This window comes from Mesoplodon mirus (genome assembly GCF_964341445.2).
Source record: "Mesoplodon mirus genome assembly, chromosome: 3".
Taxonomy (NCBI): Eukaryota; Metazoa; Chordata; class Mammalia; order Artiodactyla; family Ziphiidae; genus Mesoplodon; species Mesoplodon mirus.
Window position 1 is genome coordinate 162,937,882 of NC_138978.1, and position 26,055 is coordinate 162,963,936.

General features: G+C 39.3%; 1 protein-coding gene across 1 annotated transcript in view; it reads right to left on the reverse strand.

Moving 5' to 3' along the window:
• Nucleotides 1-20,043, reverse strand: part of TDRD5 (tudor domain containing 5) — an 88,472-nt gene extending 68,429 nt beyond the window's left edge. The window contains exons 1-4 of the mRNA XM_082614686.1: nucleotides 19,997-20,043; nucleotides 18,941-19,178; nucleotides 17,695-18,105; nucleotides 15,565-15,755 (exon numbers count right to left, since the gene is read on the reverse strand). Of these exons, the coding sequence (XP_082470812.1) occupies nucleotides 15,565-15,755; nucleotides 17,695-18,105; nucleotides 18,941-19,172 (834 nt within the window). The 5' untranslated portion in view covers nucleotides 19,173-19,178; nucleotides 19,997-20,043. The remainder of the gene's footprint in view (nucleotides 1-15,564; nucleotides 15,756-17,694; nucleotides 18,106-18,940; nucleotides 19,179-19,996) is intronic.
• Between the last annotated feature and the right edge of the window lie 6,012 nt (nucleotides 20,044-26,055).

Consider the following 26,055-nt stretch of genomic DNA (forward strand, 5'->3'; position numbering starts at 1 on the left):
GTTATTTAAGCTGAAAAAGATATGAGTTGTCTCCCTCTAGATGCTTATGCATATGCAGAACCATGAAGAACAATGCGAACGGACAAAACTGAGTTTAAGTTTGGGCAGTGAAACTTTCTAATTAAGAAGTTATTTAACCTCTCACACCTCAGCTGCTTTCTCTGTAAAACAGGAATTGTAAGTCTAACATCCCAGATATCCTGTTTTATGAGTAACTTAAAATGAGACAATATAAGAAAATGCAGGGCATATCATGGTCTCTCAAACAAATAACAGTTCCCTTTTTGTCTACAATATACTGCAGATTATGATGAGTGAGAAACCAATCTTAAACCTTCAAGCGGGGAAGAGCTTTGTAGGTATGAGATCAGAGGCAGAAGTAAAAGAAAAAGACTAATAGATTTGATATTCCTAACTTGTGAACTTCTATTTCAAAAAAGGAAAAATGACAATTTAGAAAAATAAATTTCTAGCCTATGACAGCCAAAATTCCTTCACTTCACTAAGTAAAAATTGACTAAGCAAACTTCCTTCCACTCATTAAGATGAGCATATCTCAAGAGAAAAATAGGCAAAGGAAGAGAACAGATAATTCATCAAAATAAATTAAAGTGGCTAATAAACAATTTTAAAAGTTCAACTTTGTCAGTAACCAAAAATGGATATGAAACAATTAGACTATGTGTAGCTTTCGGTCAGAGAAAATATTTTTGTATTTAATCATGTTTCAAGAATTAACATTTGAGTTTTTAACAACCACATGAAATCCCATGGGTTATATAACCAAAAGGTATGGAGAAAACAGACACTAACATACCATTTTTTGTAGAACATACTGGTACTTTTCTGTATATCAGTTTGGAAAAAAATCATTTTTAAAAATGCAATTTTTTTGATAAAATTAATGAAAAAGAGTCCAACAGTTAGTTCATTGTAACCTTCTGAATTTCAAAGATAAAGACAGGAATTGACAAACATACAGTCAGTTTATCTACCAAGGAAGATGACCGTGCTGGTGTCAGGTCTCTCCAGCACAGGAAATGTCAGGAAAAATAAAAGAAATCTAAACAACGGGGAAATCACTATGAAAGGAACAGGAGTGGGGCTTCCCTGGTGGCGCAGTGGTTGAGAATCTGCCTGCCAATGCAGGGGACACGGGTTCGAGCCCTGGTCTGGGAAGATCCCACATGCCGCGGAGCGACTGGCCCCGTGAGCCACAATTACTGAGCCTGCGCGTCTGGAGCCTGTGCTCCGCAACAAGAGAGGCCACGATAGTGAGAGGCCCGCGCACCGCGATGAGGAGTGGCCCTCACTTGCTGCAACTAGAGAAAGCCCTCACACAGAAACGAAGAGCCAACACAGCCATAAATAAATAAATAAATATTTTTTAAAAAGGCAAAATTCCTTTTCTCTATTTAAAAAAAGAAAAAAAGAAAGGAACAGGAGTGAAAACTATCTTTTGGCAGTAGGACTGTGAGTAACTTTCTTAGGCTGAGTTTTCTGTATTAAGAAAACTTCATCATTCAAAAGAAAGTTATGGCTCCCACCCTCCTACCATAAACAGGTGGAAAATAATGAGTTTCAGATGTTAAATAACAGTGTGCAGCTGAGCGGTGAGTCCTAAACTGCCTCACCTGACAGCCTGGAGAGTTCAGTCTGTAGCACAGCAAGAGGTAATAGAAACAGATGAACTGAGGAGACAGATTCCAGTTTGGGGAGGAAAAGGATGCTAATATACAGGTAGGTATGGAGAGTAGGGATTGGCACAGAGAGATATAGCTCTGGAGGTCTGCAGAGGGACCCCTCAAGTTTCTGGATGAGCACTGATGTGTGCATAAGGCAAGGGAAGGGGATGTTCTCTGAGGCTGGGGAAACAAACAATAAGAAACAACAGGCCAAATAATATCCAGAGCTCACACAGAGCTGAGAAAAGTTAAGTGTCCCACTAAGGCAGAATGGAAGGACCTCTTAACACATCCAGGTGAATCCTCAGAAAGGTAATGCCTCAGTGGTGGAGCCAAATTAGCCCTAGACTGAAGGTTTCTCTGGACTAGCAGTCTTAGCCTGCTAAGGGTTCTATAGCAAAATAACTTAGATTAGGTAGCTTTAAACAACAGAAATGTATTTTCTCACAGTTCTGGAGACTGGAAGCCCAAGATCAGGGTTCCAGCTAAGAAATAAAATATCGCTTGCCATATCAGTAAATAAAGGATGTTGAAGTCATCAGCAATTGTAGCTACCCCAGATGGTGAGTCCTGATGGAACTCAGGATAAAAACAAGGAATGCCCACCATCTAGCAGCTATCGGACTGCAGCTACTCCCAACAGTGCAGCCTGAGGAAACTCAGGATGGGAAATCATAGGATAGTGGCCCCAGATAGCTGAGGTGCATATCAAAGGAATTATTTCAGTGAACCCAGACTCTTGCTTCTTCCCCTATGTAAAAAAGTACTAACTAAATTCCATAACTTGAGATATCTAGTTTTCTTTTATTTACAGTAGTCTTTTGTTCCAACTACCTGGTATTGTTATAAAAACTCCTATATATCCTGGTTTCCCCCTCTTCCTCTTCGGAACAGTTTTCTCAGCATTTATCTGAGAGGCTGTCTCCCAGGCTTGAAGTACTAAGAATGTCTGCTGAATAAAACATAACTCTCTACTTACAGGTTGTGCAATTTTTTTCGGCTGACACAGCATAGTTGGATCCTGGTGAGGATTTTCTTTCTGACTTGCAGATGGCTGCCTTCTTGCTGTGTGCTCTCACGGCCTTTCCTTGGTGTATGCACGTGGAGGAGAGCAAGCTCTCTGGTTTCTCTTCTTATAAGGGCACTAATCCCATCACGAGGGCTCCACCCTCACAACTTCATTTAACTCTACTTCCCAAAGGCCCCATCTCCAAATACTATCACATTGGGGGTTAGGGTTTCAACATATGAATTTTAAAGGAACACAATTCAATTGACAGTACCTGCCCTAACAAATCTTAAAAGCAAAACTCAAAATGATCGATTCCAAGTAAATTAACTGAGTGAAGCTCAACAATTCATAATGTCTAGCAGCTAATCAAAGTTACCAGCCATGCCAAGAGGTAGGAGAATGTGACCACATCAAGAAGGAAAATAGGGAATTCCCAGGTGGTCCAGTGGTTAGGGCTCCGTGCTTCCACTGCAGGGGGCACAGGTTTGATCCCTGGTTGGGGAACTAAGATGCTGCATGCTGTGGTGCAGTCAAAAAAAAAAAAAAAAAAAAGAAGGAAAATAAATTCAAAACCCAGAAATGATAGAGATGATAAAATCAGCAGTTAAGATCATTAAAAGTTATTATAAATCTTATAAATATGCTTATGTATATAAAGAAAGTATGAACATAATAAAGAAATAAATAAAGGACATAAAAAAGATCCAAGTGGAATATGTAGAACTTAAAAATATAATGTCTAAAATGAAAAATAATCTGGATGGGATTAAATGCAAAAGAAGATCACTGAATTTGAAGACAGCAAGAGAAAGTACCTAAAATGAAGCACACAGTGGGGAGGTGGAGGGGAAGAGACTCAGAGAAAGAAAAAGAACAGAGCCCCAACAATCCACAAGGAAATAACAAGCAGTCTAATACAGGCATCCTAGAAGAAGAGGAAAGGGGAAAAAATATTTGAAGACAAAAATTCTCCAAATTTTCTAGGAGGGTAGATCTTATGTTAAGTGTCCTTATCACAAAAATTTAAAAATAAATAAAAATAGGGAATTCCCTGGTGGTCCAGTGGTTAGGGTTCTGCATGCTCACTGCCAAGGGCCTGGGTTCGATCCCTGGTTGAGGAACTAAAATCCTACAAGCCACGTGGCATGGCCAAAATAAATAAATAAATAAACAAACATATAAGATAAATAAAATAAAATAAAAATAAAGAGGGCAGGTGATGAATATGTTTACCATATTGGCTGTGGTGATGGTTTCAGAGGTATATAATTATCTCCAAACTCATCAGGTTGTATACATTAAACATACACAGCTTTTTGTACGTCAATCATACCTCAATAAAGATTTTTAATTAGAAATAAATTTCCAGATCTCATGAAAATTATAAAACCCTCTGCAAAAAGCTCAGTAAATCTCGACCAGAACAAATAAAGAAAACTCTACCAAGGGACACCAGAATGAAACTGCAGAAAAACAATGATAAAGAGAAAATCTTGAAAGCATCAAAGGGGGAAAAAAAAAAACGCGTTATGTACAGAAGAACAAAGAATGACTACAGATTTATTGTCAGAAACTATGCAGACCAGACAGCAATGAAACTGTCTCTGAAGTTCTAAAAGAAAAAGAACTATCACCCCAGAATTCTATACCCAGAAGAAGTATCATTAAAAAATGAAGACAAAGACTTTTTCAGATGAACAAAAGCTGAGAATATTCATTGCCAACATATTTATGTTATAGGAAATGTTAAAAATTTCCAGGCAGAAGGAACATTATACTGAAGGGAAATTTGGGTGCAAAGGATTGGAGACTTTTAAAAATAAATAGGTAATTTATTTTAATATTTTTATTACTTAAATGTTGCTTATTCAAAATAAATACTTTAAAGCAAAAATAAAAATGCATTAAGGAGCTTATAACATATACACAATTAAAATGTATCACAACAATGGCACAAAGGATGGGAAGAGAGAAATGTAAATCTATTGTTCTAAAGTTCTTAATCTACATGAAATAGTATAATATTACATGAGGATCAACTGTGATAAATTAAAAACATATGTTGAGAACCCTAAGGCATCCATTAAAATATTTTTGAAGAGTTATAACTAATAAACAAATAACAGCAACAAAACAGAATCATAAAAAATACTTAATCAGGAATAAGGTAAGGATGTCCCCTCTCACCGCTGCTTTTCAATACTGTTCTAGGAGTCCTAGATAATTCAGTAAGATAAGAAAAGGAAATAGAAAGTACAGCTGACCCTTGAACAACATGGATTTGAACTGTACAGATCCACTTACACACAGATTTGTTTCAGTAAATATATTAAAAAGTTTTGGAGGTTTATGACAAGTTGAATAAACTTGTAGGTGAACCATGTAGCCTAGAAATATTCAAAAAAAATTTTAAAGGTATGTCATGAATGCATAAAATACATGTAAATACTGGTCTATCCTTACATAGGCATAAGATGAGTGATATTTAATATAAAAATAATGTCTTCATTTTCTTACTGTTTTATAACTGTGCTTTCAAAGAATTATATTACTATACAGTATGTCTCTCGTAATTGGAGAAACTGCTCATCAGCCTATAATCACAGGTAAGTGGTTTTTTAAAAAAATGAAACAATGCTTCCAATACTGTATTATGAATATAATACTGAATGTCATAAAAATTTTATAAGTCATTCGTTAGTGTACAGGCTAGGCTACCATGAAGCAATCATATCGATTACTTTAGGCTATCATAAAGCAATCACATTGCTGCTTCTACAACATCAATGCACGAATCACTGTACCTGTAACTAATATTATTTTCTGTTTCACATTATCTTTTCATTTCTGATGTCTAGTGTTAGTAATATGTACAATATATAGTGTTTTGTATCATGTAAAACAATATTGATATAAGTACTGACAGATAATTCATCTTGTAAACAGACAATATAAACTTATGCTGTTGATAAATATAGTAGAGTTCTGTAAATGTATTTTTCTTATGATTTTCTTAACATTTTTTCTCTAGCTTCCTGTATTACAAGAATACAGTATATACATATAATATATAAAACATGTTAATAAAATGTTTATGTTATCAGTAAGGCTTCTGGTCAACAGTAGGTTATCAGTAGTTGTTTTGGGGGAGTCAAAACATGTATGCAGATTTTTGACTGTGCAAGGGGTAGGCACCCCTAACCCCTGCAGTATTCAAGGGTCAACTGTATAATAATTCAGAAGGAAGAAATACAACTATCTTTGCTTGAAGATGACACAGTTGTCTATATAGAAATCCCAAAGAATCAACCAAAAAACTGGAATGAATATGCAATTATAGCAATGTTGGAGAATACAAAGTTAATAATACAAAAGCCAATCACTTTCCTATATACCAGCAAGGAACAAGTGGAATTCTAAAGGAAAAACACATAGCCATTTACATTAGTGTCCCCAAAATGAAACACTTAGATATAAATCTAACAAAATAGGTGCAAAATCTATATGAGGAACAATACAAAACACTGATGAAAGATATCAAAGAACTACTACTAAATAAATGGAGAGATATTCCATGTTCACAGATAGGAAGACTCAATACTGTCAAGATGTCAGTTCTTCCCAACTTGATCTATAGATTCAATCCAATCCCAATCAAAATCCCAGCAAGTTTTCTGGGGGTGATATCAACAAATCAATTCTAAAGTTTATATGGAGAGACAAAAGACCCAGAATAGCTACCTCAATATTGAAAGAGAGGAACAAATTTGGAGGACTGACACCACCCAACTTCAAGATTTACTATCAATACAAAGCTACAGTAATCAAGGCAGTGTGGTACTGGCAAAAGAACAGACAAATAGGGGCTTCCCTGGTGGCGCAGTGGTTGAGAGTCTGCCTGCCAATGCAGGGAACACGGGTTCGTGCCCTGGTCCGGGAAGATCCTACATGCCGCAGAGCGGCTGGGCCCGTGAGCCATGACCACTGAGCCAGCGCGTCTGGAGCCTGTGCTCCGCAACGGGAGAGGCCACAATAGTGAGAGGCCCGCATACTGCAAAAAAAAAAAAAAAAAAAAAAAGAACAGACAAATAGACCAATGGAACAGAACAAAGAATGCTGATATAGATCCACAAAAATATAGACAACTGATCTTTGACAAAGAGAAAAGGCAATACAATGGGGAGAAGAGAATCTTCAACAGTGGTGCTGGAAAAACTAGACATCCACGTGCAAAAAACTGAATCTAGAGACAGACCTTACACCCTTCACAAAAATTAACTTAACATGGATCACAGACCTAAGTGTAAAATACAGACTATTAAAACTCCTAGAAGAGAACATAGGAGAACACATAGATGACCTTGGGTATGGTGATGACGTTTTAGATACAACACCCAAGATATGATCCAAAAAAGAAATAAGTGACAAGCAGGACTTCATTAAAATTAAAAACTTCTGCTCTGTGAAAGACAACATCAAAAGAATGAAAAGACAAGCCAAAAACTGCCAAAAAAATTGCAAAAGACATATCTGATAAAGAGTTGTCATACAAAATATACAAAGAACCCTTAAAACTCAACAGTAAGAAAACAAACAACCTAATTAAAAACTGGGCAAAAGATCTGAACAGACATCTCACCAAAGAAGATATACAGATAGCAAAGTAAGCCTATTAAAAGATGTTCAACATCATATGTCATTAGAGAATTGTAAATTAAAACAACAGTGAGATACCACTATATACCTAGTAGAATGGCCAAAATCCAAAACACTGACAACACCAAATGCTAATGAGGATGTGGAGCAACAGGAACTCTCATTCACTGCTGGTGGGAATGCAAAATGATACAGCCACTTTGAAAGAGAGTTTGGCAGTTTCTTGCAAAACTAAACTAAACTCTTATCATACGATAGAGCTATCATGCTCCTTGGTATTTACCCAAAGGAGCTGAAAACTTATGTCTACACAAAACACTGCACACAGATGTTTATAGCAGCTTTACTCATAACCAAAACCTGGAAGCAACCAAGATGTCCTTCAGTAGGTAAATGGATAGATAAACTGCAATGTATGCACACTATGGAATATTACTCAGCACAAAAAAATGAGCTATCGAGCCATGAAAAGACATGGAGGAACCTTAAATGCATATCATTAAGTGAAAGAAGGCAATTTAAAAGGCAACATTTGTATGATTCCAACTATATGACATTCTAGAAAACAGAGAACTATAGAAACAGTAAAAAGATCAGTGGTTGCTAGGGGCTAGGGAGGAGGAAGAGAAGAGCAGATGGAGGACAGAGGATCTGAGGGGCAGTGAAACTATTCTGTGTGATACTACAATGGTGGATATATGTCATTACACATTTGTCAAAACCCACAGAATTTACAATACCAAGAATGAACCCTAATGTAAACTGTAGACTTTGGGTGATTGTGATGTGTCAGTGGAGGTTCACCAACTGTAACAAAGGTACCACTCTGCTGCAGGATGCTCATAGTAGAAGAGGCTGCATGAATGTGGGGGCAGGGAGTATATGAGGACCCTCTCTACTTTCTGTTCAACTTTGCTGTGAACCTAAAATTGGTTTAAAATTTTTATTTTTAAAAATTAATCCAAAAGAAAAAAATAGGAAAAAAACCCACAAAAATCAGACTTAAATCAAACCATACCAGTAATTACACTAAATATAAATGGTATACACACCCCCATTAAATGACAGAGATTGACAGATTAAATAAAAAAGCAAGACAACCATATACTGTCTAAAGGAAACACATTTTAAATATAAAACAGGTATGTTAAAAATAAAAGTATATAAAAAGATACACAGTGCTAACATCTAAAGAAAGCTAACATCACTGTGGTAATATCAAACAAAGTAGACTCCAAAACAAGGAACATTATGAGCCATAAAGAGGGACATTTCATAATGATAAATAGGGCAATTCATCAGGAACACATATCAATCCTATATATGTATGCACCTAACAGAGACTTATAATATCTGAAGCTGAAAGGTAAAATAGACAAATTCACAATTATATTTGAAGATTTCAACACTGATCCTGCAGTAATTAATGGAAAAAGTAGGAAAACATCAGTAAAAATATAGAATTCCTGAATGACACTATAACCAACTTTACTAATTGACATTTATAGAACCCTCTACCCAAATATAGCAGAGAACACTCTACCCAAACATTCCTTCAAAGTAGATATGAAACATTCACCCACATAAATATATTTTGCGCCACATAAGTCTCAATATATTTACAAGGAATGAAATCAGACTATGTTTTCTTAACACAATCAAATTAAATTATAACTCAACAACATCTCTGAAAAGTCCCCAAGTATTGGAAATTAAACAACATGCTGTTAAATAACCCATAAGACAAAAGAAATCACAAAGGAAATTAGAAAATATTTTGAACTAAATGAAAATACATCACATCAAAATTTGTGAGATACAGCTAAAGTAGTACTTAGAGAAAATCCATAGCCTTAAATGTTTATATTAGAAAAGAAGGACCCAAATCAATGACCAAATTTTCTTTTCTTGCTCTTAAGGTAAATATTAACCCAAAATAAACAGAAAGAAGGAAATAATACAGATAAGCACAGAAATAAATGAAATAGAAAACAGGTGGGAAAAATCAATAAAACCAAAAGCTGGTTCTTTGAAAAATCACTGGATAAATCTTTAGCCAGACTGATCATGAAACAAAGAGAAATTATCAATATTAGGAATGAAAGAAGGAGCTTCACCACAGATCCTACAGATCTTAAAAAGACAATGAGTGAATATTATAAACAAATTTATTTCAACAAATTTGACAACTGAGATGAAATGGACATCTTCTTGAAAGACAAAGTATCAAGGCTCATTCAAAAAGAAATGGATAATCTGGGACTTCCCTGGTGGTGCAGTGGTTGAGAATCCGCCTGCCAATGCAGGGAACACGGGTTCGAGCCCTGGTCCAGGAATATCCCACATGCCACAGAGCAACTAAGTCCATGTGCCACAACTACTGAGCCTGCATGCCACAACTACTGAAGATCGCACACCTACAGCCCATGCTCTGCAACAAAGAGAAGCCACTGCAATGAGAACCCCGTGTACCACAACGAAGAGTAGCCCCCACTTGCTGTAACTAGAGAAAGCCTGCATGCAGCAAGGAAGGCAGAATGCAGCCAAAAATAAATAAATAAATAAATTTATTTATTTAAAAAGAAAAGAAATGGATAATCTGAATAGCTCTTTATCTGTTAAAGAAACTGGGTCTGTAATTTAAAATCATTACCCAAAAAATCCCCAGGCCCAGACTGCTTTACTGATGAATTCAGTGGAATGTTTAGGGAAACCTAATACAAACTCTTGCCAAAAAAAAGAAGGAAAACATCCCAACTCAGTTCAAAAGGCCTGTATTACCATGATTCCAAAACCAGATAAAACATTACAAGAAAACTACAGAAAAATATACCTTATGAACATTAACACTAAGGTCCTTACCAAGAAAACAGCAAATCACATCCAGCAATATATAAAAAGGCTAACACATGATGACCAACATGCTGGATTCATTCAGCAACATAAGGTTGCTTTAACGCTAAGAAAAAAAACAAATCAATGTAATTTATCACATAAAGAGTTTAAAAAAGAAGAAGCTCTATAGAATTCTGACTCCAATTACAATGTGTGTGAGGGTGTTTCCCCATATCCAAGCAATTCTTCAACACAAGCTGGGTGTCCTACAATTCAACTCAATGCTGACACTGGAGATCACATTCAGATTCCAAGGTTAAGGGTCAAGTTCTACAAGACTGAACCCCCACCCCATCCTCTGACTTCAGATGACAATTGCAAGTCCAGGTTGTTACCTGAGCTTCTGATCCAGTGGCTACAAATCAGGTTTCCACAACCCTCTCCCTGGGTTCAATTTAATTTGCTATAATGGCTCAAAGAACTCAGAGAACATTTTAATTACTGGATTACAGGTTTATCATAAAAGGATATAACTCTACACCATACACAAAAAGTAACTCAAAATGGATTAAAAACCTGAACGTAAGACCAGAAAACATAAAAATTCTAGAAGAAAACTTAGACGGTGAGCTCCTTGACCTTGGTCTTGGAAATGATATTTTGAATTTGACACTGAACACAAAGGCAGCAAAAGCAAAAATAAACAAGTGGGACTACATCAAACTAAAAATCTACGGCACAGAAAAGAAGACCTCGATAAAATGAATGGGAGAAAATATTTTCAAATCTTATATTTGATAAGGGGTTAATATCCAAAATATATAAAGGACTCTCACAACTCAACATCAAGAAAACCCTAAATAATTCAATTAAAAAATGAGCAGAGGATCTGAACATTTTCCCAAAAACATACAGATGGCCAATAGGTAATGAAAAGTGGCTTGATATCAGTAATCATCAGGGAAATGCAAACCAAACCACAATGAAATATCACCTAAAACCTGTTAGAATGACTATTATCAAAAAGACTAGAAATAACAAATGTTGGCAAAGGTGTGGAGAAAAGGGAACCCTTGTGAACTGTTGGGGGGAATATTAATTGGTGCAGCTACTATGGAGAACAGTACAGAGAAACACCATATTATCCAGCAACTCCACCACTGGGTATTTATCCTAAGGAAACAAAAACACTAACTCAAAAAGATATCTGCACTCCCATGTTGACTGCAGCATTATTTACAATAGCCAAGACATGGAAACAACCTAAGTGTCCACTGAAGGATAAATGGATAAAGAAGTTGTGGAATATGTATATCAGCTATAAAACCAGAAGGAAATCCCACAATTTGTAATAACAATGGATGAAACTTGAGGGCATTACGCTAAGTAAAATAAGTCAGACAGACAAATACTGTATGATCTCCCTTACATGCAAAATGTGTTAAACAAAAATAACAACAAATACCCAAACTCTTAGAAACAGAGAACAGATGGGTGGTTGCCAGAGGCAGCATGCTGGGGGTGGGCAAAATGGGTAAAGGTGGTCAAAAAGTACAAACGTCCAGTTATCATCAGTCCTGGGGATGTAATGTACAGCATGGCAATTATTATTTATATACATATTAATTGTATATTAATAATAATATATATTCTATGTTAATAATAATATGTAGTCTATAATTAAAAGTTGCTAAGAGAGTAAATCTTAAAAGTTCTCATGACAAGAAAAACAATTTGTAACTGTGTGGTGATGGACGTTAACTACACTTACTGTGGTGATCATTTCACAATACACACATATATCTAATCCTGTTGTAATCCTGTTGTACTGAAACTTAATACAATGTTATATGTCAATTATATCTCAATTATTTTAATGAATGAAAAATAAATAAATAAAAATAAAAAGATATAACTCAGGAAAAGTCAAATTGAAGAGATACATAGGGCAAGGTATATGGGAAGGGGCAAAGAACTTCCATGCCTTCTCCTGGCATGCCATTCTCCCCAAATCTCTAGGTGTTCACCAACCTGGTAGCTCTCTAAACCCAGACTTTTGGGGTTTTTATGGAGGCGTCGTTATATCAGCATGACTGATTAATCATTGGCTATGACTGAGCATAATCTCCAACCCTCTAATTACATGGCTGGCTCCAATAGCAACCCATCCTTAGGTGATTTCCAAAAGTTACCTCATTAAAATGACAAAAGATACTTTTATTGCTCTCTTTACTTAGGAATTTCCATAGGTTTTAGGAGCTCCATGCCAGAAAAGGATGAAGATCAAATATATATTTCTTATTATAAATCATAGTATCACATCCTATAATCATCTCAATGGATGGAGAAAAATTCAATATACATTCACAGAAAAAATTCTCAGAATCTAGGAATAGAAGAGTATTTCCTCAATCTAATATAGGGCATTTATAAAAATGCTACAGTTAACATAAGAGTTAATGATGAAAGAATGAATGCTTTTCCCCTATAGTTAGGAACAAGGCAAGAATTTTTACTCTCACTACTTCTATTCATTACTAAACTAGAGAAACTAGCCTTTGTCACAAGGTAAGAAGAAGAAGTCATATAGATTGAAATGGAAGTAAAACTGTCTTTACACCCAGTATAAACTAGAGTTGAGTTTATTGAGTACCTTGATTCAAGGTCACAGGATACAAGGTCAATATACAAAAAAATTGATTTTCTACATACTAGCAATAATTAATTAGAAAATAAATTCACAATACCCTTTATAATAGTATCAAAAATATAAAAAATGTAGCTATAAGCTTAACAAAATATACACAAGCCTTGTGTACTGAAAACTATAAAACAGTGCTGAGAGAATTTACAGACCTAAATAAATGGAGAGCTATACTGTGCTCAGGAATCAGCAGATTCAATATTATCAAGATGTCACTTCCACCCAAACTTATCTATAGATCCAATGCAATTCTCATCAAAATCACAGAGAGCATAATTATTTTTGGTAGAAACTGACAAGCTGATTTATATCAAGTTAAGTTTATATGGAAATTCAAAGAACCTAGAATAGCCAAAGCAATTTTTTTTTTTTTTTTTTGCGGTACACAGGCCTCTCACTTTTGTGGCCTCTCCCATTGCGGAGCACAGGCTCCGGACGTGCAGGCCCAGTGGCCATGGCTCACAGGCCCAGCCGCTCTGCCGCACGTGGGATCTTCCCGGACCGGGGCATGAACCCGCGTCCCCTGCATCAGCAGGTGGGCTCTCAACCACTGTGCCACCAGGGAAGCCCGCCAAAGCAATTTTTAAAAGAACAAAGCTGTAGGACCTAACCATATAATTTCAACATATTATAAAACTACAGTCATCAAGATAGTGTGATACTTGCAAAAAGACAGATCAATGTAGATCAATGGACCAAACAGAGAAAGAGACAGAGTCCTGAAAGAGACCTACACATACATGAGGTCAATAGATTTTACAGAAGTGCCAAAGTAATAAGGTAGTCCAGTGAGGAAAGAGTGTTTTTCAAAAATAGTGCTGGGGATTCCCCTGGCAGTCCAGTGGTGAAGACTCCAAGATTCCAATGCAGGAGGTGTATGCTGGATCCGTGGTTGGGGAACTAAGCTCTCACATGCCATGCCCCATGGCCAAAAATAAATAAATAAAATTAAACTTAAAAATAATAAAAATTTTAAAAATAGTGCTGGAATAATTGGCTATCCATATGCAGAAAACTTTGATCCATACCTGGTACCCTACACAAAAATAACTTGAAATAGACCTAAAAACTAAAATCAAAAAACTTCTAGAAGAAAACATAGGAAAATATTTTTATGACTCTGGATTAACCAAAAATTTATTAGGTAGGCAAGAACCAAAAGAAAAAAAAAATTAGATTTCATCAAAATTAAAGACTTCCCCACAAAAGACAGGATTCAGGAAATGAAGAGGTAAGCACAGACCAGGAGAAAATATTTGCAAAACATGTCTCAGTAAAGGACTTGTAACCAGCATACATAAATAACTCTTCCAACTCAATACAAAGAAAACTAGATTTTTAATAATGAGCAAAAGATATTATTAGACACTTCAAAGAAGATATACAAATGGCAAATATACTTATGAAAGGATACCCAATATTATTCATCATTAGAGAAACTTCAGTTAAAGCCATAATGAGATACTACTATACACACACTCAAATGGCTACTGTTTTTTAAATTGATAACATCAAATGTTAACAAAGATGCAAGTGGAACTCTTATACATAGCTCATGAGAAAGTAAAACTGTACAGCCACTTTGGAAACAGTTTGGCAATTTCTTAAAAAGTTAAACTTAAAAAAAAAAGTTAAACTTACTGTCTGACCCAACAATCCTACTCCTAGGTATTGACCAAAGAGAAATGAAGTCAATGTTCATACAAAGTGTAAGCAAATGTTCATAGCAGCTTTATTCATAATACCCCAAACGGGAAACAACCCAAATATTATCTAATGGTGAATGGATAACAAATTGAGGTATTATCAGTACAGTGGAATGATACTCAACAAGAAAAAGGAACAGACCACTGATACATACTAGATGAATCTCAAAAGCATCCTGTTGAAGAAGCTAGACACAAAAAGCTAAGCATTATTTAATCCCACTTATACGAAACTCTTGGAAAGTCAAATTATACTTATAGAAAGCAGTAGTTGTCTGTAGCTGTAGTTGGGGAAAGAGATCAACTACAAAGATGAAGGAACTTTGGGGAGATGATGGAAATGCTGTTTCTTGATTTTGATGGTGATTACACAACTAGATACATATGTTAAAACCCAAACTGTACATTTTTAATGGGCAAATTTTACTATATGTAAATTATGTTACTAAAGCTAATTTTTTAAAGTTACAGAAATGAAGCACTTTTATGTCTTTAATTTCCATGTGTTTATTTTGAGCTCTACTTAGGTTGTTATCTTGCTAACTTAATCAGGCTTTTGTTGGCTTTATTCTAGTAGGTTTTACTCAAAGTCCTTCAGCATTATAGTCACAGAAAAACACCAGGATTGCAGTGCTCAGGGCCAGCCATTCAGGTGAAGATATTCATGAGTTAAGTTGCAAATATGCTTCTATAACTTTGGTGAAAAGCTGGAACTAGAGATACAGATTTGGGAGTCATCTGCAGAAAACAGTTGAAACCATGGAGTTGATAAAATTGTACTCTTTTCTCACTGCCACCTCTCACTTCTTACTAATCCACAGAACCATAGAAAATGCTTAAGTTAAATGTGAAATAAGTGAATGACTTGAATTTTAAAAGGTCAGCTTCTCCATGAGAGCTAAGTAATAGCCACTGAATTTAAACACATTTTTGGTGTATTTATAACTCCAAAGTCGGATATCTCACCTGGTTTAATTTTTCAGTGTGATTCAGCCTTGAAGTCTCCACATTTGACCTAGAAGTATTCTCCACGTCCAGTATTTGCTTTGGTGGTTCCATGTTTGAAGTCGGTTGTGAAAAGCATGCCATTGCTACTGGGGAGCCTATGGGATATGACCTTTGTTGCTTCCTTCTAAAAGGCTGGGTAAAAATTTTACCTTTTGTGAATAAAAGAAGAGGAGAGAAAAATTATCACTAACAATTTCTAGTTTTCTGGTGTTTATATATAGAGGCTAGGCCCTCAACTTAGAACTAAAAATTAAGTAAGCTTACATTTTTATATTAAGCCAATAAAATTTACATACAAGGGAATGATTAGTCACCTACAGAAGAAAACCAAGAGATCATAAGTGTGTTACTGAAAGGTTGGGGCTATCTAAAACTCCACTAAGGACACCCGAATATAACTACAAAGAGGCATGATTCAATAGGTATAAACCTAAAAAGCTGTATCCTGTTTAGGAGAACAAAAAGTTTTCAAATAAGGAATCTGCTTGAATTATGCTTTTCAAACTGGATAACCATCTAGTGGTATGGGGGAAGGGGTGGGGAATGAAAAGCTACAGAATAAAGGATATTCTTCTAGAGTATACATTTTTCTTCAAGATTTGTAGGCAGTGGAATACTACAGGAGAGGTATATTCTGTTACACAACATGAAAGACAGATCATCGGACCCCACCATGGCCTAGCTCTTTCTTTACCCTAAGATCAAGGTCACACACACAAAAAAAATTACTTCCAAGATATCCTGATGAGGAATAAGGTACCATGTATGGGAAAAATGAACAATTCAATCACTGGGAAGGAATATCCACCCCCCACAAGTCAATAAGTTGTCAAACTGCTTTATACAACTCAATCTCACGTAAGTTTAATAGCATGAGTTACTCTCCCAAAGTTTGAGCAGCGCAAGAATACTGATACAGAGAGTTCCCAGGTGGCCTAGTGATTAGGATTCCAGGCTTTCACGGCCATAGCCTCGGTTCAACCCCTGGGGGTCAGAGAACTGAGATCCCACAAGTCGCGCAGCAGGGCCAAAAAAATTTTTTTTTAATTTTTAAAACAAATACTGATACGGTTGAGGTTTAGACTCAAAACACTCAGTGGCCCCTATAGCCTTCCCTGACCAGAGCCTGTAAACCCCCTAGCATATTCTTGTCAAATTACACTTCCCACCACAATTTAAATATTGGTTTGTAAATTCATGATATTCTCATGGTTCACCTATATTAATCTAAATACAAATTTTGAGAAAAAAAGAAAATCACTGAAACGGGCATAGAATTCCCCAAATAGGCAGTGTATAGATTCTATAATGTCAAGGGTCTAGAGGGACACTATACAAATGATCACATCAGTTTTCTGAGCCTTTAAGGGAGACAGTGATTGTGTAGGAAAAGCTCACTGAATGAGCAGTAGTAAGAGTTCGGTATCTAACTCTAGCTGTACCACTTTTCAAGTCATGAAATTTTCAGAAAGTCATTTAACTTTCTTGAGCTTTGGCTTCCTTATCTATAAGAATAAGATTGGGTTACTCACCCAACGTGTCTATGGGATGAGAATCCAAGGTAAATTGCTATACAAATAAGGTGGTTATCATTACACTACATCAATTACTACAATGCCTGCTAGGATATCAAAGATCAGTGTTAGCAAAGATCAGATGGCAAATGCTACAAACTAGTATTATTTTTAAAACTTTTCATTTTCCATGTTATATCTTCTTTACCTGAACACATATAACTGATGTTCATTTACAGCACTCTAGAGAGAGCTGATCTCGTGTTTTCATAATAATAGCTACCACTTATTATGAGCTTACTAAATGCCAAGCACTTTACAGACCCCCATCTCATTTAACCCTCAGCCTGACTCCAAGAGGTAAGTATTATTATTCCTATTCTAGAGATGAGGGAACTAAGGCTTAGACATTTTAAGTAACTTGCCTGAGATCATACAGCTAGCAAGTGGTAGAGCCAGGATGCAACTTCAACAAACTGTTGGAGCTTAGCCATTACATACATACGTACATATGTACTACAACTGCTCCAAAGTCTGCTGATCTGCAATAGTTACCAGTAGCTAATATGCTTACCTGCTGGCCATCCTCTCTGCTTTTCCTTGGATAGGCTCTTCTTCAGCATCAACAAAGAACCTGCTCTGGTCTGTTTTACAGAAATGACATCTGCAGCGGCATTCAGCACTTCAAACATAGAGAAGAAGCCATACTGCACATACTGGAATGATCGTCCAAATCGCTTGGCAAATGCGTTCTCAAAATCAGAAAGGAGAACAGGAGATAACGTCAAGAGGTCTTTCAACTCACTCTTCACGACAGCTGGAAGAATAGGGGGCACCCTTCCTCGGTAAGGTACTTGCTGCCGTTGAGAGCTGGGCCCAAAGCAAACACTGGCCCTTCTCTTCTGCACGGAGTTTCGAACCTTACGGCTGCCCCTCTGTTTTGCAACTAAACTTTCTATTCCTTTGGTGGATTCATCTGGAATGGCTAAGGAGGTGTGAAAAAAGAAATCATATTTAGGTGAAAACGTACTTCCTTCTTTATTCTTTGCATCTGTGGTTATATAATTTTTAACTCTCCAAGGAGCTGTGTATATAGGTGACATGATAAACACGAACCCTTGGTTGCTCCATTTCTTGCATTTTAGACAACAGCTTGTTAGCTTCTCTACTACAGGATGAAGAATGAACAGTAAAACCCAATTTATTATCACTGCTGCTAATTAACTCCTGAAAGATCTGAAACCCTAGAGATGAACAATAAACTTCCCTACAATTATGTTTCTGTGCTTCATGAAATTTTAAACGTGATTTCATAATTTGAAGTCCCATTGTTAAGCTTCTCCTGACTTAAGGTGCAATAATATTAAATCACATGCTCAATGTAGTTTTTGTGAATGCACAGTATTCTGGGGAAGGTTTCTTTTTTTTTTTTTTTTCTTTTGCAGTACGCGGGCCTCTCACTGTTGCGGCCTCTCCCGTTGCGGAGCACAGGCTCCGGACGCGCAGGCCCAGCGGCCATGGCTCACGGGCTTAGCCGCTCCGCGGCATGTGGGGTTCCCAGACCGGGGCACGAACCCGTGTCCCCTGCATCGGCAGGCGGACTCTCAACCACTGCGCCACCAGGGAAGCCCTGGGGAAGGTTTCTTGGTTGTGCTAAAGCTCTAAGTCTGTCCACAACCTCTAAGGTGCCTATGATCCCTCTTCTCCCTCACAAAAGTAAAATCCCCTGCCGGGGATGCAGGATAATTGCAGAGCTAGAACAATTCTTTACTAAGTGATTATTATTGCAAAGTTCATAGACCTTCAAATCTTAAACCTACCCTTCAGTATTACAGTACCGTCCTCACAGGGGCAGACACTGACAACATCAGGCATATCCAACACCAGCTCCATGGTGGACCGATACCCAAGGATTTGGAGTGGTAAACGGTTGCCAACCATCGAAAGGTACTCCTTTTCCAACTGCTGTGGGGTCAAACCATCTCTGAGGGAAATGAGAAGTGACCTTATTTCCTTCCTCAGGCATTCCTGTATACGCTCTTGTTTAGACATTGCGCCCTACAAGATTTAAGACAGAAACACTGCTCGTGAGGAAAAGCAGGCAAACCCAAGATGGAAAAATAAATAAAATAAGAAGTCTAAAATGGCCAATAGTGGAATACAAACAACTGAGATGCGACTTCTACAGGTGATGAGGCAGAAGCAGTACCACGAGGGTGCTCTGAAACTTCGTTCAGCAAAGCCCCCATACAATTCAGTCTTTATCCCAACCTGTGTTGATTAACCTGTGCATCGCAAGAAATCCCCGCCACGGCCTAGTGTGTGAGAAGTCCGAGTTCCTGGCTCGTTTTTCGGTGAAGCGTTAACTCTGATTGCTCGGGGTCTCACTCTACACTGCAAACTTCGTAACAGATAAATCTTTCGTCCACTTTTTGGGAACCAGGGCTGGGAAGGAGGCAAACGCAACACCCCTTTCCCAGCGCGAGGACAGGGCTCCGAGTAAAGACGCTCGCACCGGCATACTTTCTCCACCCCGAACCTATGCGGAGGATCCCCGCGTCCCCTTCCAAGTCAACGACCTCATCGTTGCCCACCCCCTCCCTACTTCGCTCGGGCGAGGGGTGGAGGTGGGGTCCCCTGTCCCGCTCCCAACGTCTCTCAAGGGCGCCGGCAAAATGGGGACTTGTCCTTGCGCCTGCCCCGGGGACTGCCCACGACCCAGGGTAAAAGAGGCAGGCCGGAGGGAAGCAGGCGAAGCGCCCCTCACCCTGGAACTGGCGCCGGCGCTGCCGTTGTGGGCCTCGCAAAGTCAAAGGCGCTCCCCTAACTAGCGGCCACGGAAGAGGAGCTGCGAAGCGGGCTGCGCGCCTGCGCACCGGTGCCGGAGGGCCCGCGCGGTGCTCCCACGGCGCCGCCTTCCGGCCCTGAGGGCGCGCTGCAGGGGGGACGGTCGGGCAGGTCCTGGCTGCTCCGGAGTCTAGCCTGGGTTCCGCCCCAGTCCTGGGGCCGCTTGGCCGGGCTCCCAGGCAGCGTAGGCGGCCTTCTGGGATGGCCGGCGCCTGCCTCTTGCGGCGTGCTTGGAAGACACGCGGTGCGGCAGCGCGCAAGAACCCCTCCAACGACCTCCCGGCCAGGGTCAGGGAGGGTCAGTCCCGCCCTACGGACGGGCAGCCCGAGAATGAGGCTGCGAGGTTCTTAGCCTCAGTGTGCCTCTCATTCACCCGTGGAGCTTATTTAAGGAAGAAAAATGATGCCCAGGTCTGATCAGCAGAAATTCTGATTCAGCAGGTCTAGGTCTATTGGGGGAAATTTTAGGCAATTCTGGTGCTTGGTGGAGAATCACTGCTGAACTAGATAGATGCAACTTAGGCTCCCGGAAGAGAGGAATTGGTGAGGTGAGGAGGGATTCTTTTTTTTTTTTTTTTTTTTTGTGGTACGCGGGCCTCTCACTGCTGTGGCCTCTCCCGTTGCGAAGCACAGGCTCCGGACGCGCAGGCCCAGCGGCCATGGCTCACGGGCCCAGCCGCTCCGCGGCATGTGGGATCTTCCCGGACCGTCCACGAACCCGTGTCCCCTGCATTGGCAGGCGGACCCCCCACCACTGCGCCACCAGGGAAGCCCGAGGAGGGCTTCTTGAATGACTGGAGAACATTCCAGGTGCCCCTGGAGATGAAAGAGCTGGGAAACTAAAGAAGAGGATGTATTTGAGCAAACAACCTGGGGGTGTATTTATTGGATAGGTGGAAAGAGCCAGATTTATAAGGTGCTAGAAAACCAGAAAACAGTATATAAGAGGTGTAGACTAGAGAGGCATAGTATGAAGACTTTTACCTTAAAATATACAATCTAATTAAAGGAACAAGACAAACCGAAAGATAAGCAAGGAATTCGAATCAAGAAGGAAATCAGAGCACACACATCTACTTTATCTTCCATCTAAAATTCCATGACATTAAAAAAAAAACAAAAAAACCTCTAAGAAACAAAATGTTCCATCAATGAACCAAGAATATTTTGTAATCTCTGAAAGACAGAAAAGATTTATGGGCTGGTTTATAGCAGAACGGACAGGGCTAAATAGCACAAATTAACAAAAAGGAAAATTATGAGACATGAAGAATGGATCCAGCCAGACGTTCCAACATCTGAAAGACAGATGTTACAGAAACAACAGAATGGTGGTGAGGGTTGGACGTTTAAAAAGAAGAAAATGTCTCAGATTTGAAGAAAAACACAAATTTTCAGATTAAATGGGCCCTCTGAGTCCTTAGGATAACTAATGAAACTAAGATCCCATCCTAGACAAAACCTAGCAGAAAAAGAAGAGCTTTTATATAGAAATAGGTTACCTATAAAGCAATGGAAATTAGACTGCCATTGGATTTCTCAATGGAACAATATCTTCAAAGATGAAACTGGAATTCTTTACCAGCCAAATCAGCATTTAAGTGGAGGAAAAGACATTTCCGACACGCAAAAATTCTGAAAGTTTATCATCTCACTAAACAACTTGAGAATGACTCCAGCAAAATGAACAATGAATTGAAAAACAACATCCCAGGTTCTCATCCCCAATTATCTAAGATAATAGGTAACACCTATGGAGCGCTTACTACATGCTCTTTGCATAATTATCAAATTTTCTTCCCGATTACTCTGAGAAAGTTACAGTTATGATCCCCACTTTAAAGTGAAGAAACTGATAGAATTGAACAAGGATATGAGTGATAGGCAATAAAAACAAAACTTTTGATTGAATATAGAAAGTTATTGGTGAGTAATGTAAAAAAAAAAAAGGATTTTTTACAAAGATATTCTGGAGCTAAATCCCAGATCAATAACTGCTGAGTGTCAGGGGCTGAGTTTCTTCAATAAGGAGACCCCATTTGGAAGAGTAGCTACAATTGGAATCATCACTTGCTTGGGTTTACAATAATGCACTGTCATTCTCTGAGACCTGTCAGACTTCTGTGATGGCTAAACTGGGAAGTGAATGGGAATGAGGTGGGAACCATCACCCTAGCATCTTTCATGCCTTTGATGGTGACACTCACCTCTGGAATTCTCCAGGTATGTGGTAATGCTTTTGATCTACTATTTTGGCACTCCACTTGGCATTTTCTTCCAGAATAGCCCTTACTCAGTGAGTGAATGTGCCCATGTAGGAATTCTATCAGTTGCTAATATTACCTATTCCAGCTATTCACTTGGCAAGTAGGGTACTAACCACAGGATGAATTCACAGTCCCACTAGCCCTGCCCAAAGGTGAACTTGGACCAGAATTTAATTCATTTATCACCTAACCCCTATAAGCTCAGAATGCTGACAGCAAACAGTGACGTTTGTGTTTGTTTGAAGTTAGTGATAGTTACTGAAAAGTTTAGTTCCTCCTTTTCTCCAGAACAGTTATCCATAAGGGACTGCAAGACCTTTGGGGAAAGGCTGGAGAAAAGGTTTGCAGTCCTTAGGTACAATGTTTCAGCAGCATCCTTCTTTAAGAATATTTAGGCTACACTCAAGATGCTCTGGGTCTGGGATCTGATTTAGTTCTTGGAATAGGATTGACAAGTCATGTCGCTCACTCATGAGAGGCCTCTGTTCACAAAGACTGAGAATTGTGTTTTGTTGGTTTGTTTGCTTTTGTAGTTACACAAATCAAAAAGACTTAGTGAGTCCTTTGTTGAGTTTATTCCCTGGGATCCTACAATTAATTACCACAACCAGAGAGCTCTGTGAGTCAGGCCAACGTGTTTGCCATCCTGCAGCCTATTATGACGACCAGAGCCCACTTTTCTTCTGGTAATTAACTGTCTCCATCTGGTCTCCTCCCATTCCTGCTTGTATCTGGGAGTATATTTCCATTGCAGCTGCTCCTACCAGCATTCCTCCCTTAGAAAACAGCCAGTAATGAGTTTCTGTGTTGTGTGGGTGTTTTAAGCCTCTGAAGCTTTAATATATGCCTCATGACCAGTATGAGAGAATCTTTTGAAAACACAGCAAAGGAGTAGGTGAGTTAGAAGCTCATGACAGAACTTATACAGCATTCCTACCTCCCACAGTTTTTTAACATTATGCCCAATTTGGGGCCATTTGATGTCACCGTTCAATTGTATTTCCCACAGCAATTACTCTAAGCCTTTGCCATCCCGATTAAACTTTTTTAAAAATTTATTTTTGGCTGCGTTGGGTCTTCGTTGCTGCACGCCGGCTTTTCTCTAGTGGCCAGTGGGGGCTACTCTTCATTGCAGTGCACGGGCTTCTCATTGCGGTGGCTTCTCTTGTTGCGGAGCACGGGCTCTAGGCACATGGGCTTCAGTAGTTGTGGCGCACGGGCTTAGTTGCTCCGCGGCCTGTGGGATCTTCCTGGACCAGGGCTCGTACCCGTGTCTTCTGCAGTGGCAGGCGGATTCTTAACCACTGTGCCACCAGGGAAGCCCCCTATTAAACTTTTTACACACTCCTGCCTCACCACTAGAAAGTGACTTTGCTCCGATTCCCAGAGACACACAGAAAGAGAAAGGGAGAGAGACAGAGAAATACTTTCTTTCAGCCATTCCTTCCTGGCCAAATCCTTGAATAAACTGTCCACACTCATTTTTCCCCACTTTTTCAGCCACCATTCCCTACTCAATCCAAAGCAATCAGCCTGCTACCCTGAGCCTCTTAAGTTAGTTTTACCAAAATCATCAATGACAAATCGTAAAGACTTTTCAGTCTTTTCATCTTAGATGATTTCTGTTTACTCTTGGTGTCCCCTCCCTTTCTGAAAATCTCTCCTCTGTGGGTGCAGATGCTGCTGCACTGAGCTTGGCACCTAGCTTTCGGCTCTTATTTCCTATTTCTGTTATTCCATTAAATGTCCATGCACACCAAGGTCTGTCCTTGGCCCTTCTCCTTTTTACTCTTTCCCCTCTTCCTGAGCGAGCTTTTTCACTCTCATGGCTTCAGCTTTGTCTGATGCCTTCCAAAACACGTGTTCTTTCAAGCAACAAATATCTTGTAGTTCCCACCATGTGCCAGGCACTGTTCTAGAATATGGAACTATAAGAGCAAAACAAAGTTTCTGTTCTCCTGGACCTTACTAAGGACAAACAAAAAGCAGATAAATATATATAATGTCAAGTAATGATAACTGCTCTCAAGGAAAATAAACCAGGCTAAGAGGGAGTGAGAAGGGGCCGGAGTATTTAGAAAACACTTTGTTTAACCTCTGTGAGAGTGCTTCTCGACTTGTGGTTCCAGAGCAGCAGAATAACCTAGGAACTAGTTAGAAATACCAATGATCAGACCCCATGCCAGACTGGCTCAACCAGAACCTGGGAGGAAGCGGGTAGAAGGAGCCCAGCAATATGTTTTAATAAGCCCTGCAGGTGATTTTGATGCCCTCTAACGTGAGAATCAGAGCTCCTCCTGCTTCATCTACCATGAATAGGTTACAGGTGCGGTCTAATAGACTGATTTTTCTCAGTCCATAAGGGTAGCTTGAGGGTTCGGGGAAAAGGAGGTGCTGGGGACCCTCCAGTCAAAAGTAACCTCCCCCCACACTTTTCAGAAGGCAACCAAGTGGGGTCAGCTGGCATGCCCACGGGCCTCCAGCGAGCCATTTGATACTCACTGAATTTGCTGCGGGAAGCTGGGCGCTGCCAGGTATCTACTTCTGCCTCCGGGACCGCCCCTGAGAATCCTCGCGGGAAGTTCCCGTCTGGGTGCGCGGGGAGGCTGCGCAGCCGAAGGCGAGGCCGAGGGAGGGCGAGGGAGGGAGCGGGAGGGAGCGGGAGGGAGCGGGAGGGAGCGGGGTTCCTGCGCGGCGCGCTTCCGGCGCCTACAGCCGCTTCTGTACCTGAAGTTTAATCGTTATTTTGAAATACTCGTTAGGAAAAAGTTTGACTGGATTTGAAATCCACTTGTACCATCAAAGGAAATGTCAAAATTACATTTGTTGATGAAAGAAAAGATATTCAATTCTTTGTTCCACTGGTGTAAATTAAGTGTTGTAAAAATAGTTTGTAAAAGTTTTTAATCATTTCACAGTATATATACATACACCTTAAATATGTACAATTCTTACTGCAGTAAAGCTGGAAAATCAATGACTAAATAAATAAATTTAAAACAAAACTGTGAACACGTTTCTCATCCACGGTAACAAAAATATTGAAAGCTTATCAAAAAGCCTTGATTAGGAATTTCATGTAGGCGTTTGATCTGATGGAAGGCCTAATTCTTGAAGCCCATCTGAGGATCACCTGGCTACCTCTTAATATGGCTCAAACTGGGTCTCCTCTGACTCCACCCAGGTAGGATTACTTACCCCCTCCTCTGTGTCCTCGTGGTAGCATGCAGATCTGTGGTTCTCAGCCCTGAGCAGTTTTGCCCCCATGGGACACCTGGCAATGTCTGGAGACACTTTTGGTCACTGCAGCTGTTGGGGAGGTGCTACTGGCATCTAGTAGTTGGTAGAGGCCAGGGATGCTGCTAAAGATCTTAAAATACATAGGAAAGCCCCCTACAACAAAGAATTATCTGGTCCCAAATGTCAACAGTGCTGAAGTAGAGAGACCCTGCTGTAGGTCCTTCTGTCATAACATACACTTTATCACATCTATGTGGTTACACATCTGTTTCTTCCTGTTAGACTCTAAGTTCCTCAAGGGCATGTCTTACCTTTACATCCTCAGAGGTGAGCAGTGCTAAACATATAGTAGGTGCTCACTGTGTATCTGTGGAATGAATTAATGCGAGAGGAGTCAAGTCAGTCTTATCTGCACCTAACAAGTGGACAACTGCATCTCCAGTCAAAGAAGGCCAGAACATAAAACGCCTGAGAGCAGTATAATTAGGGGAAGTGGGTCTGACAGAGATGCCTGCAGTTATGACCAACTGCTCAACCTCTAAAGGTCAAAATCTCTTAAGTCTTCTATCCCCTCACCATCC